Source organism: Psammomys obesus, unplaced genomic scaffold (assembly GCF_907164565.1).
Source record: "Psammomys obesus unplaced genomic scaffold, mPsaObe1.curated_primary_1811, whole genome shotgun sequence".
Classification (NCBI taxonomy): domain Eukaryota; kingdom Metazoa; phylum Chordata; class Mammalia; order Rodentia; family Muridae; genus Psammomys; species Psammomys obesus.
The window spans coordinates 1,450,154-1,462,809 of record NW_026592368.1 but is presented as its reverse complement, the minus strand read 5'-3'; the positions used below and the strand labels follow the sequence as shown (position 1 = coordinate 1,462,809).

Below are 12,656 nucleotides of genomic sequence, written 5' to 3'. Positions count from 1 at the left end.
AGTAACAGCTGAGGGTCTGCAGGGTTAGGGGCATCTGCCTCTCCGCCTGGGGGTCACAGGCAACTGTAGACAAGTCCAGGCAATCCCATCCTGTCTTATTTGCTGGGAGAACCAGGAGATCCTGGATAACTAATGGACCACAAACTCCTGAGCACAGAGCCCTGGGACTAACTTAGCTCCACCTAAACCACCCAGATTTTTCTTTTTAGTTTTTTGTTCATGGTGCTGAGCATTGCTACAGACTCGGCAGATACCTCACCACTGAGCCACACTGACCTTTTTGGGGTTTTTTGTTTTGTTTTGTTTTGTTTTCACTTATTAGGTCTGAATATAAATGAGAGGGTTGGTTTTCTGGAAAATTTTCACACAGTCCAATAGGTCCCAACCTTCCTCAAGTTGTGGTGCCCTGCCCCAGAAAATTATTCTCATTGTTGTTCTGTAACTGCAAGTTTCCTGCTGATGTAAACTGTAACATAAGTGCGTTCTGGTGGTCTTGGGTGGCCCTTGTGAAAGGGTCACTTGAGCCACGGAGGGGTCATACTCCCCAGGTTGGGAAACCCTGACAAAGGTACTGAAGGTTGGTTGACTCTGACCCAAAGAGTCATCACAAAACAGTGATGAATGCTTTGCTTTTCTTTTTACTAAGGGGAAAGGGGAGCCCTGTTGAAGGACAGGTTTTAAAAAGCAACCTGTGGCATGATTATTAAAGCTCTAGCAGGATGGCGAGTCTCCTCTAGCCTCGGTTAAAGACTGAGGGAACGTTCTGTCTGTACACCCTTAGGAACATGTGTCTAAAGTCATGTTCCCTGTCATCTGTAGTCTGTGGCCTGGGATACAAAATGAGGACCTGAAACGGTCCAAGAAAGAGGCTGGTGGGCATGAAGGTGCAGACTTGTAATTCCAGGACAAGAAGCTGAGGAAGGATGGTGAGCTCCACACCAACCTGGACTTCATGCTTCCAACTCCTTGTCACATCAAAACACAGAGAACTGAACCGAAGAAATGGCTCAGTGGTTAACACACTTGCTGCTCTTCCAGAGGACTGGGTTGGGCTCCCACCACCTGTATCAGGTGGCTCATAACCACCTCTAGCTCTTGGGCATCTCTTATCCCTTCTGGCCTTTGCCAGGCATGCATACCCACATGCACAGATAAATAAAATCAATTGACTTAAAAACTGAGCAGGACAGTCTGAGAGAGAGATGGATGGGTGGTCAAAACATGAGCTCACCCTGCACTCAAGACTACCGACTCTACCTAAGACCCCTCACTGTACTGGCCAGGCTATTGTGCATAACCACCTGCTGTAGCTCCTGCTAACCCTGTGGATGAGTACATCATATCTTCTGCTACTTGCTCTTGTTCATCACTGTGCATCAGTTCACTTGTTCTTTTTCTCTTTCTTGAGACAGGGTCTCATCTAGCCTGGCTACCCTCAATCTCAGTCTGCAACTGAGCCTCTAACCTTAACTCCACAGGCAGTGCTGGGTTTACAGGCGTGCAGCACCTGCCGGGCTTCTGCAGTGCTGGGTGCTGGGGGACGGTAACCCGCTCAGTAAGTTGTCTACCTGCTGAATCACATCCCAGCCACAGCTCTTTTTCTAGACCAGGAAGTTCCCTTTATCGCCGAGCTGCTCACAGGTACTGTACATTGCAAATAAAGGAGCCCAATGGGTACCTGTCAATGCTGAGCAACAGGCAATACCCATTTATCCTCAACTGCATTTGAAGTCACATGACCCATCAGCCAGAAAAATGTTGTTGGGGTGGCAGCCCAAGCTGAGGACTGTGGAGCGAACTGGCTTCTTAATGTGCTTGCTCACCCACCTGAGGAAGAAGAAAACCTAGTTTATACTGTCCTCAGAGACAAAAACAGCATTTTCCAAGCCACTCCATAAACCCCCTTCAAATAAAACTAATCTATGTTTATAAAAACCATTCCAATTCTAAAATCTACAGGCAACATTAGCTACGTTTACAGAGATAAGTTGTGTGTGCATTATCACTTTTAACGTTGTAAGTCTGTCCTTTGACTTTGGCTTGAGTATTTTAATGGGCTCCCTACAGTGTACAGCTGCTCCTGCTGAAGGCTGGCTTGCCCTTTGTCAGGGAAGAGCTTCCTACACAGAGTTCAGGCTGGCCTCCGACTTGCTGTGAACCCCACACTGGTCTCAAAGTCAAGCTAGAATTACAGGCCTGTGCACCACACTGGCCTGAGAGGCTGACGTACAGCTCATGTTCAGGGACTACATCTGCGACCACAGTAAGGTCCAGTCCACTTACAACCTCTCTGCAAACGCATACAGTCAACTCCTCCAAGGCAGTCAGGAGGAAACGCTTCCTACATGAATTAAGAAGAGTCGGGGGCTGGAAAGGAAAGTACAGAGAAGAAGAGATGAAGGAGGAAGTGGAGGGAGGAAGGAAGGGAAGGGAGATTGGCATGGCTCACCAGTCATTTTCAGAGTCAAAGTAGCAGACAGAGGAGATGAGCAGGGCTCCACTCCCCACAGCAAACTTGTTCTCCAGTGGGGACTACTTCACAAAAGTGGCACGGTTGATCCTGAGCAAGGGCAGGATGGTGGCAACCTCCTCAAGGTTGTCACTTCTCCAAAGCCCCTCCTCCTTGGCCCTGCAGAGGACTTGTGAGGTGGCCAAGCGCCTGGCTCTCCACTTCTCCAAAGCCCTTCCTCCTTGGGCGCACAAGGGACACTCGAGGTGGCTGTGTGCCATGGCTCTCCTGGAGAACCCAGGGGCTGTGGCGGTGGCAGAACAGCATCTTTAGGTGGTTTCTCTTCCCTTTCGAAGTCTGTCCCAGGGGGGCAGGGGGGGGCGCCTTGTACCCAGGCCTGCGTAGGCTAGGCCTCCTCCTTGTAGTCCTTCTACTGCTTTGGGATCAGGTTAGGTTTCAGGCAGCTTGGTTCTCCAGGCCTGAAACGGGAGAATGTGAGCAGAGAGAGAACGGGCCCAGCCCAGGACTCCAATGTCAGTGTTAGGACCCAAGGTCTCAGTGGGGTCAGGAGGTCAATCTATAAGAACTGTTCCCCTAGGCGCTTAGGGAGAGGGAGGTGGGGGGGGGACTGGGGGATTCTGGGAAGAAAAGGGGTTCCAGAGGCAGGAGGACAGGAACTGGGGTATTCTGGGAAGGACGCTTCATCACAGCATCCAGGAGGAGACCCTGGCTCACTAGAGCTACGTGGACCACAGGGCGTCAGAGAGCAGCCTCACTCACCCAGCACTGCCGTGCTCCTGTAGTCCTCCGTGCTCTCTCAGCACGAGCCGTTCTGGGGGTCCGCGGCCAGCTGCTGCCATTCTCCCTGGGTGGGAGATCCAGCCTCGGCCTTGAAAGTCGGAGTGCCCTGGAGGGGCGCAAGACCTCAGTTAGTGCTCGCTGTCCCACTGAGAACAAGGAACTTGTAAACGGAGTGACAGGGTAACAAAGCATCACATGTCACCTCGACTGGACCCAGGGACCCCTGAAACGCGGCTTCAGGGCTGGCCTTAGCAAGCCAGCATCTCCCGGTAGCTTTGACTGGGCTGAATGTGCGAAAGGGAGACAAGAGGAGTGCCAGCGTCCACCTCCTCCTCACTGCTAACTAGGAAACAAATGGCCCAGCCCCACCCCTCCTGCACCTTCCTGGCCCTGGACTGTGGCTCTTGTTCAACCCTGACATCCCAAAATACGCCCTTCCCTCTCGGAGCCCTTGACACTGCGGCGGGAAGACTCATTCGCCTGCGGTCTCGGGGTTTGGGGGATCCTCACCTGCGGGGAGGCCGGGTGCAGGGCACGTGCCCAGGCCGCCGCCTCCTCCCCGCTCCCCGGGGGCCGGTGGTGCACGGGGTCCCGCAGCGGGCGCGAGAGGATGCTGAGGAACATGAGCTCACCCTGCACTCAAGACTACCGACTCTACCTAAGACCCCTCACTGTACTGGCCAGGCTATTGTGCATAACCACCTGCTGTAGCTCCTGCTAACCCTGTGGATGAGTACATCATATCTTCTGCTACTTGCTCTTGTTCATCACTGTGCATCAGTTCACTTGTTCTTTTTCTCTTTCTTGAGACGGGGTCTCATCTAGCCTGGCTACCCTCAATAGTAGTCTGGGTTGACATTTATGATCTCTTAGAGTCTCCATGATACTTACCCCTTCTGGCTTTCATAGTTTCTGATGAGAAGTCCGGTGTGATTCTGATAGGTCTACCTTCATATGTTACTTGGCCTTTTTCCCTTGCTGCTTTTAATATCTTTTCTTTGTTCTGTAGATTTAGTGTTTTGACTATGATGTGACGTGATGTGTTTCTTTTCTGGTCTAGTCTATTTAGTGTTCTGTAGGCCTCTTGTATATTTATGGACATCTCTCTTTAAGTTGGGAAAATTTTCTTCTATGATTTTCTTGAAAATATTTTCTGGGCCTTGGAGCCTCATCAATTCCTATTATTCTTAGAATTCATCGTTTCATAGTGTCCTTGATTTCTTGGATATTTTGTGATTGGAACTTTTCTGATTTTACTCTTTCTTTGAGAGAAGTATCAATTTCTGCAAGTGTGTCTTCAGCTCCAGAGATTCTCTCTTCCATCTCTTGTATTCTATTGGTGATGCTTACTTTTGTGGTTCCTGAACTTTTCTCCAAGTTCTCCAGCTCAAGGCTTTTCTCAGTTTGTGTTTTCTTTATTGATTCTAATTGTTTGCATGCCTTGCACCATTTCTTTCATCTGTTTGAATTTGGATTCCTGTCTCTCTACGATGGTCTCTATTTCTTTGTTCATTTCCTTTTTATATGCCACTAATTTTATCTCTACTTGTGCCTCTATTTGTTTGGCTATGTTTGCCTGTGTTTCTTTAAGGATTTTGTCTATTTCTTCTTTCTTTACCTCCAGTTGAGTGGTCAACTCTTTGAAAGATTTGTTCATTTCCTCCTTATGAGCCTCAAATAATTGGGTAAGCATGGCTTTAAAGTCATTTTCCTGTGCTTCTGATGAATTGGAGTATCCATCAATTTTGGGGTTTGCTGGTAAAATCATGATGTCCTGATTTATGTTGGAAGTGTTTTTTCACCTACCCCTGGCCATTGGCTTATCTGAAACCTTCCCTGTTTGTTTTTGGATTCTGCAGATCAGACTGGTACTGTCTCTCTCTGGCATCTGGAGAGTTCTTTAGGAAGCTGAGAGAGGTCCCGTGTCCTCAGCATGTGCTGAGGACTAGCTATACCTGTGGGAGAAAAGTACGCAGGTGCAAATGGGGCAAATGCAGGCATTCCTGTGTGTGTGTGTGTTTGTGTGTGTAAGTGTGCACATGTGTCTCGAGGGACAGAGTGATGGATAATGTTGAACCCTTGAGTGTGTGGGAGGGGCTCTGCACTGTATATGTAGCAGGCGCTAGTGATGATCGCAGTGCAATTTCTGGCATTAACTGCCTTAACTTCTCAATTAGACCCACAGAGCAGGAGCTTCAATGTCCCAAGTGCCCCTCTTTCCCAAAGTGGGTATGTGGGTGGGAGGGGGTTCGAAGCCTGTCTTCTGTTTTATAAGGACCCTGGGTCTGGGTCTCTGCAGGTTCTCAGGGGTGCACTCAGTCTCAGGCAGGTCACTTGGCAGGGACCGGGATATCTGAGCTCTCTGCTCTCTGGTTTGGTCCTGCTTCTTTGATATGCTCCGCCAGCTTAGTGCTGCTGCCAGTGCCAGGTTAGGAAGTCCTACTGTAGCTGGAGATCTTTAGGTGTTTGGCAGGGATTGAGGTAGCTGGGACCTCTGCTCTCTGGTTTAGCCCTGGTTGGTCTTAAGCTGGAGGCCTGATGTGCCCCACCAGCTCAGTGCTGCTTCGCTGCCAGGTTAGGAAGTCCCTCTGTAGCTGGGGCTGGCTTGCCAGTCCAGATGCTTTCTGCGAATTCCTGCAGGCTCTCCACTGTGCTCTCCGAGCTTGGGAGGCCCATCGCCTTGTGTACCTAGCTTGTGTGGCGTTTCTGCCTGGTTTGGGTGAGTATATAGTGTATTATCTGTCACTGTGGGATTGGGCAGGGAGTACAGTCAGTGGCTGGGCGATCCTATGGAGCCAGTATGGCGCCTAGCGGCCCGGGACCCTAGAAGGATGGTGCCGCGCTGGTCTGATTCCGCGGGTCTCTGGTACTCCAAGACCGGTACCGCTGGCTGGTGCCGCTAATGGGTAGAAGCTCCACCTCAGCCATTGCAGACCCCAGGCTGTTAGGTCTGCGCTGAGAATCTCAGTGAGTTCGCTGTGTGGGGGCTGGGGAAAGGTCTTCGAGAGGGGAATGCAGGTGATCAGAGGATCGTTTCTCTCTTTCCCCGAACAAGTCCCCGGGTGACCCGAGATCAAAGTCCTTACCTCGTGCGATGTTTCCTGGTTTCAGAGGACCTTCCACTCACCGACTGTGACGGTTTAGCTCTTCCACAGCTCAGGAACTGTGTGTGTTGCCATCTTGGCTCCTTCCCCCCGATCCCATTTATTAATCGTTGATCTCAGAGCCTGTGCTGATTTGTTCTATTGTCTCCTATGTTAATGAGTTCCAGACTTCTCTACCTTGTCTCCTAAATGATTTAGAGTCTCTGGTTTTATGTCAAGGTCTTTGATCCATGTGAACTTGAGTTTCTGCACGGTGATACAAAGGTGTCTATTTGCATTTTTCTACAGGCAGACATCTAGTTAGACCACAACTATTTGTTGAAGATGCTGTCATTTTTCCATTGTATTGTTTTGTCTTTGTTGAAAGTAAAGTTCCAGTAGGAGTGTGGGTTTATTTCTTTGTCCTTATTCCAATTGTATAGGATTGGTCTGCTCTCAAGGGTGTTTTATTTTTCCATATAAAGTTTGTTTGCTCTTTCAAGGTCTATAAAGAATTATGTTGGGATGTTGGTGGGAAATGGATTGAATCTGTAAATTGCATTTCTTAAGAATGCTGTTTTACTATGTTAATCCTACATATCCATGATTTTGGGAGATCTTTCCATCTTTTGATATCTTCCTCAGTTTCTCTCTCTAAAGACTTGAAATTCTAGTCATAGAGGTCTTTCATTTGGTTAGTTAGGGTTACTACAAAATATTTCATATTGTTTGTGGCTACTGTTTAGGGTGTTGTTTCCCAAATTTCATTCTCAGCCCATTTTTCATTTGTATGCAGAAGATCTAATGATCTTTTAACCTAATTGTATTTCCAGCCACTTTGTGGAAAGTATATATCAATTGTAGAAATTCTCTGGTAGAATTTCTTGGGTCCCGTATGTACACTAGTATATCATCTGCGAATAGTGATACTTTGACTTCTTTCCAATTTGTATCTCCTTAATCAACTTCAGTTGTGTTATTACTCTGGCTAGGACTTAAGTAGTATATTGAAGAGATATGGAGAGGGTAGGCATCCTTGTTCTGTACCTCATATGAGTGGAATTTAAGTTTCTCTTCAAATAATTTCATGCTGGCTCACAGGTTGCCTTTTACTATGTTAAATATGTGCCTGATTCCTTGTATGCCTGATTTCTCTAAGTCTGTTAACATGAAGGAGTGTTGGACTTTGTGAAAGGCTTTTTCTCATCTAATGAGATGATCATGTGATTTTGTTCTTTCAGTTTGTTTATATGGTGGATTACATGGATGGATTTTCATATGTTGAACCATCCTGGTATCCCTGAGATGAAGCTTATTTGTTCATCATGTATAATCTTCTATGAGATTTTGGATTTGGTTTGCGAGTATTTTATTGAGTATATTTCTGTCTATGTTCATAATTGAGATTGGTCTGAAATTCTTTTTCTTTGTTGACATTTTGATTTGTGTATCAAGGTGACTGCCATTAGAATGAGGTTGGCAATGTTCCTTCTGTTTGCATTTTGTGGACTACTTTGATGAGTATTGGTATGAACTCTTGTTTGAAAATCGGGTATGATTCTCTTCTAAAACCATCTCGCCCAGGGCGTTTGTGTGTGTGTGTGTGTGTGTGTGTGTGTGTGTGTGTGTGTGTGTTTGGCAGACTTTTAATTACTGCTTCCATTTTCCAAGGTGCTAATTGGTCTATTGTTTTATATTATTAATTTTGTTCATTTTGTTTTTGAAGATAACGTTTCTCTCTGTTGTCTTGTGTGTCCTGTAAGTAGGTATGTAAGTCAGGCAAGCCTCAGACTTAGAGATCCATTTGAATTTTAATCTAAAGTGCTCTCTTTGTAATTTTGTTTTGTTTTTATGTTATTGGCTGATGACCTGAAATGTAGGTATTTGTACATACTATATCTATTCTTCAATTGATCTTCATCCACATCTTGAATTTTGAGATTTAACAGAGAATATTATATTTCTCATTTGGCAACTTCAGGTTTCTTAACCCATGCTGCTATGGATTCTCATCTAGGGCCACACCCATATACTTCCAGGGGCCTCCCATGACCTAGAAATTCACCCACCCTGATTTCTATTCTCTCTTTTCATTCCTTCCTTGCATCTACTCTCCCCATACCTATGTCCATCCCCATTATCCTCCTAACTCCCTCTCCCACCCTATTCCTTCCCTCCATTTAATTCAGATACCTATCTTATTTGATCTTCTGAGTGAGTTTACTACAACCCTCCCTTGGCTCCCCTTGACACTCTGGGTCTGTGGATTGTTCCGTGGTTATCCTGTACTTTATGGTTAATTTCCACTTATGTATCAGTAGGTACCATGTGGGTCTTTCAGGGTCTGGGTTATCTCACTCAGAAAAATCTTTCCTTTTTCCATCCATTCTCTGGTTGATTGCATGAAGTCTTTGTTATTAATAGCTAATTGGTATTCCACTGTATAACTATATCACATTTTCTTTATCCATTCTTCAACAGGAGGACATCTAGGTTGTTTCCAGTTTCTGTTTATTACAAATAAATAAAGCTATGAACATATTTGAGCAAGTGTTCTTGTTTTATGTTATAGTCCTTGGATTGGGTATATTCCCCAGAGTAGTATAGCTATTCAGGTATATAAGTATTGATGTTGGACTATTCTAAATTTTTTGAGAAATGTCTAGATGGATTTCCAAAGTAGTTGTTCAAGTTTTCATTCTCAACAGCAAGGTGTGTTTTCCTTACTGCACATCCTCACCACCATGTGATATCCCTTGAGTTCATGATCTGAGCCATTCTGACAAATGTAAGCTCAAAATGCAGAGTCCTTTTGATTTGCATTTCCTTGATGGCTAAGTACACCAACCATTTCTTTAAGTGTGTATCAGCCATTAGCACTTCGTCTGTTGAGAGTTGTCTGTTTAGTTCTTTATGCCATGAATTAATTGAGTTATTTGGTTTGTTGGTGTCTAGTTTCTTCAATTCTTTACTTTGGATATTATCCTTCAGTCAGAGATACGGTGGGTGAAGGTCCTCTCCCAGTCTGTGTGCTATCATTTGTTCTATTGATAGAGTTGTTTACCTTCCAGGTGCTTTTCATTTTCATGTGTCCCTTTTGTTAATTGTTGATCTTATTGTCTGAGATGTTGGTGTAGTGTTCACAGAGGTGTCTATCTTTTTTGTTTGATTAATTTTTGCAGAATATTCACATTCTTATTATATATCCCTGACTGTCCTGGAACTTATTCATAGACCAGGCTAGCATCCACTGCTATGAAATACTCCTGCACCTGTCTCCTGAGTGTTTTTGGAAAAAAAGACTTGAGAAAATACACCCAGCTTGTCCATTGTTATTATAGTTAGGAATTACTCATACTATTTCTCTGATATGGGCTCAGTACTGTTAATGTTTACTCTCTCTCTCTGTCTGTGAATTGGCATTTCTCTTGCAAGGCTATATCCTCCTGAAAGGATGCAGAAATTAGAGAAGTGAACCTCACTATTCAGTTTCCTCCTAAAAAGAGTTCCCGATTATATTAGAACCTGTGTGTCAGAAAATAAGTAGAAGAAACACCAGAATTCTGTGAAAATATTGTAAACAAAGTATACATTTCCAGTATACGTTGTCAGTTTCATGCTTTCTGTTGTACACATGTGTGAATATTTTAGAATGCATTGACATACAATGATGTGCATGTGAACTTCACTCGAGAAGAGTGGGCTTTGCTGGATCCTTCCCAGAGGATTCTCTACAAAGATGTGATGCTGGAGACCTACAGGAATCTCACTGCTATAGGTATAAGTGAATTTTCTTTACTTTTTAAAATAAGGAAAGAACTCTTTATTCATTATTAATGTACTTCTGTAATTTCACTTGAGCATGAGGAAGACTGAAGTAAATGGTTCTTTGATTGACCATAGATCATGACCTAAATTTTGCCTTATTTCCAATCATAAATCATAAATTTTCTGATACTGTATTTTAGGCTACAATTGGGAAGATCATAATATTGACGAGCATTGTCAAAGTTCTAGAAGACATGTAAGGTAATTTTCATCTGTAAGCTGATATGAATATGGTTCTGAGAAAATTTTAATATGTCTTGGAAATTTGAAAGAAAAGGGACAGTATAAATGGAATGCTTTATGTATATTTATTGATGATTACTAACTTGTTAGCAAACCATATACCTCCATGTTAGTTATTTAATATGTGTTTGCAAGGTATTCCTCTAAGAAGGAATGCAAGGAAACCATACCTTACCCAAGATGTCCATTTACATCATAGCCACATTAGAGCTATGTGGTAGAACTGCAATTCATTTAGTCTCCTACAACTCAGGTATTGCCAAAGCTATTCACAGTAAATAGGTGATGAAAGTATATCCAAAATATTATACTAATCAAGTAGTCCATAGTAAAGCTTGAGTTACTTGTATACTTGTAGTAATGTTGCTAAGTTTTGTGACAAAGACTTTTAAAGTCAAGAATGTTGTGGAAAAACCGTAATCCATATAGCACATGTCTATGATGAACACAAATCAAATGTGTGAGTACAATGTGAAACCATGTCATTATTCTTATTATTGATAAACCATGTTATTATTCTTCTTTTAATGGGTATATCATATGTCACAATGAATACAAACCATGTTAGCATAGGGATATTGAAAGAAGCAATGTACCTCTCAGAACAACTAAAAGAGATAATAGCCCACCTTTTCAGTAGATTTAAAAAATGTGATCCTGTTAGGATTCATATGGGATTTTTAGAATTGCCAGCCATACAAATAATGACACGGGCATTTTAACGTTTTAAACCTTAGGCAATTTAGCTGAGCAGATTTTGAACCCTTTTTCCCCTTAACCCAAATAAACCCAGCATGGTGTCCTGCTGCATGGCCAGCTCTACCTCTTTGTTCCGGTTCATGTCCATCTGTTAACCTCAATGTGCTGCTGGTGATTCACCTGTCTTTTGCTTTCTTCTTTCCAACAACCCTCTCTCACTCAGAAGTTCTGCCCTCCATTTTGTGCCCTGCTGTCAGTAGTCAGCTCTTCATTGTTTCTAATAGATAAGTAAGGAATGACAAATGCTTACAAAATATAGGACAGGTGATGGGCCATATACTAAAATCTTGCCAGCACTTAGGTCTTTGCAGGCTCAGCAATAAATATTTACATATACTGACACACTTTCCAACAATATACACCAACATCAGTTCATTGGTAATTCAACTTCATTATGAATACTCACAAACTGACACTGCAGAAAATATAAGTTTTAGGAATATATAAATACTTCTGTTTGTCCAGTTATCTTTACAAAAATAGCATGGCACACAATACAGGGAAATTTATTAATCCAGTCAGTGTGTTAAAGCCGAGGTTTTGTAGTTTTCTACAAATATGTGGTAAAACAATTTATACAAGAAAGCATAGTATAAATATGAACCAGGTAAACATATTTTTTATCATCACCAGTATTTTCAAATATGTAAAACAACCCTTAGAGAAAGAGAATACCATGAATGTAAAAATAGTGATGAAACCTCAAGATTTAATTACTCTTTACTTTGACACCAAATATAAAATTGACATGGATAAAAAGATTAATCAACATGAGTGTGGTAAAACTTACATGTGCAAATTATCTTTGCAGGTATGAAAGGAGTCATATTGGAGATAACCTCTCTGAAGACAGTCAATTTGGTGAAGTCTTTGCACATCAGAGCAGTTCTCACACATATAAAATAACACATACTGGTGAAGATCTTTCTGAATGTAACCAATATGGTAAACACTGTGTATATAATAGTGAACTTCAAATGTATGAAAAAATTCATGTTGGACAGAAACCCCCAATTGTGATCAATGGGCTAAAGCCTTTGGAAACAACAGCTGTCTCTTACTACAGAAAAGAATACTTACTAGAGAGAAACCTCATGAATGTAACCAATGTGGTAAAGCCTATGCACATAATAGTACATTCCTAATACATGAAAGAACACACACTGGAGAGAAACCTTGTGGATGTAACCAATGTGGTAAAGCCTTTACATTTACCAGTTATCTCCTAAGACATAAAAGATCTCACACTGGAGAGAAACTATATGAATGTAACCTATGTGGTAAAGGCTTTGTATGGAACTGTAATCTTCTAATACATGAAAGAACAAACAATGGAGAGAAACCTTTTGAATGTAACCAGTGTGGTAAAGCCTTTGCATATAACAGTAATCTTCTAAGACATAAAAGGACACATATTGGAGAGAAACATCATGAATGTAACCAATTTGGTAAAGCCTTTTCTCAGAACAGTGATCTTCTAATTTGTAAAAGGA

General features: G+C 43.0%; 1 protein-coding gene across 1 annotated transcript in view; it reads left to right on the top strand.

Annotated features, from left to right (window-relative positions):
* The first annotated feature begins 6,039 nt into the window (after positions 1-6,039).
* LOC129681275 (zinc finger protein 431-like) overlaps positions 6,040-12,656 on the top strand; it is an 8,059-nt gene continuing 1,442 nt past the window's right edge. The window contains 6 exon segments of the mRNA XM_055613180.1: positions 6,040-6,130; positions 9,289-9,335; positions 9,985-10,111; positions 10,302-10,362; positions 11,975-12,158; positions 12,230-12,632. Coding sequence (XP_055469155.1) covers positions 6,040-6,130; positions 9,289-9,335; positions 9,985-10,111; positions 10,302-10,362; positions 11,975-12,158; positions 12,230-12,632 — 913 coding nt within the window.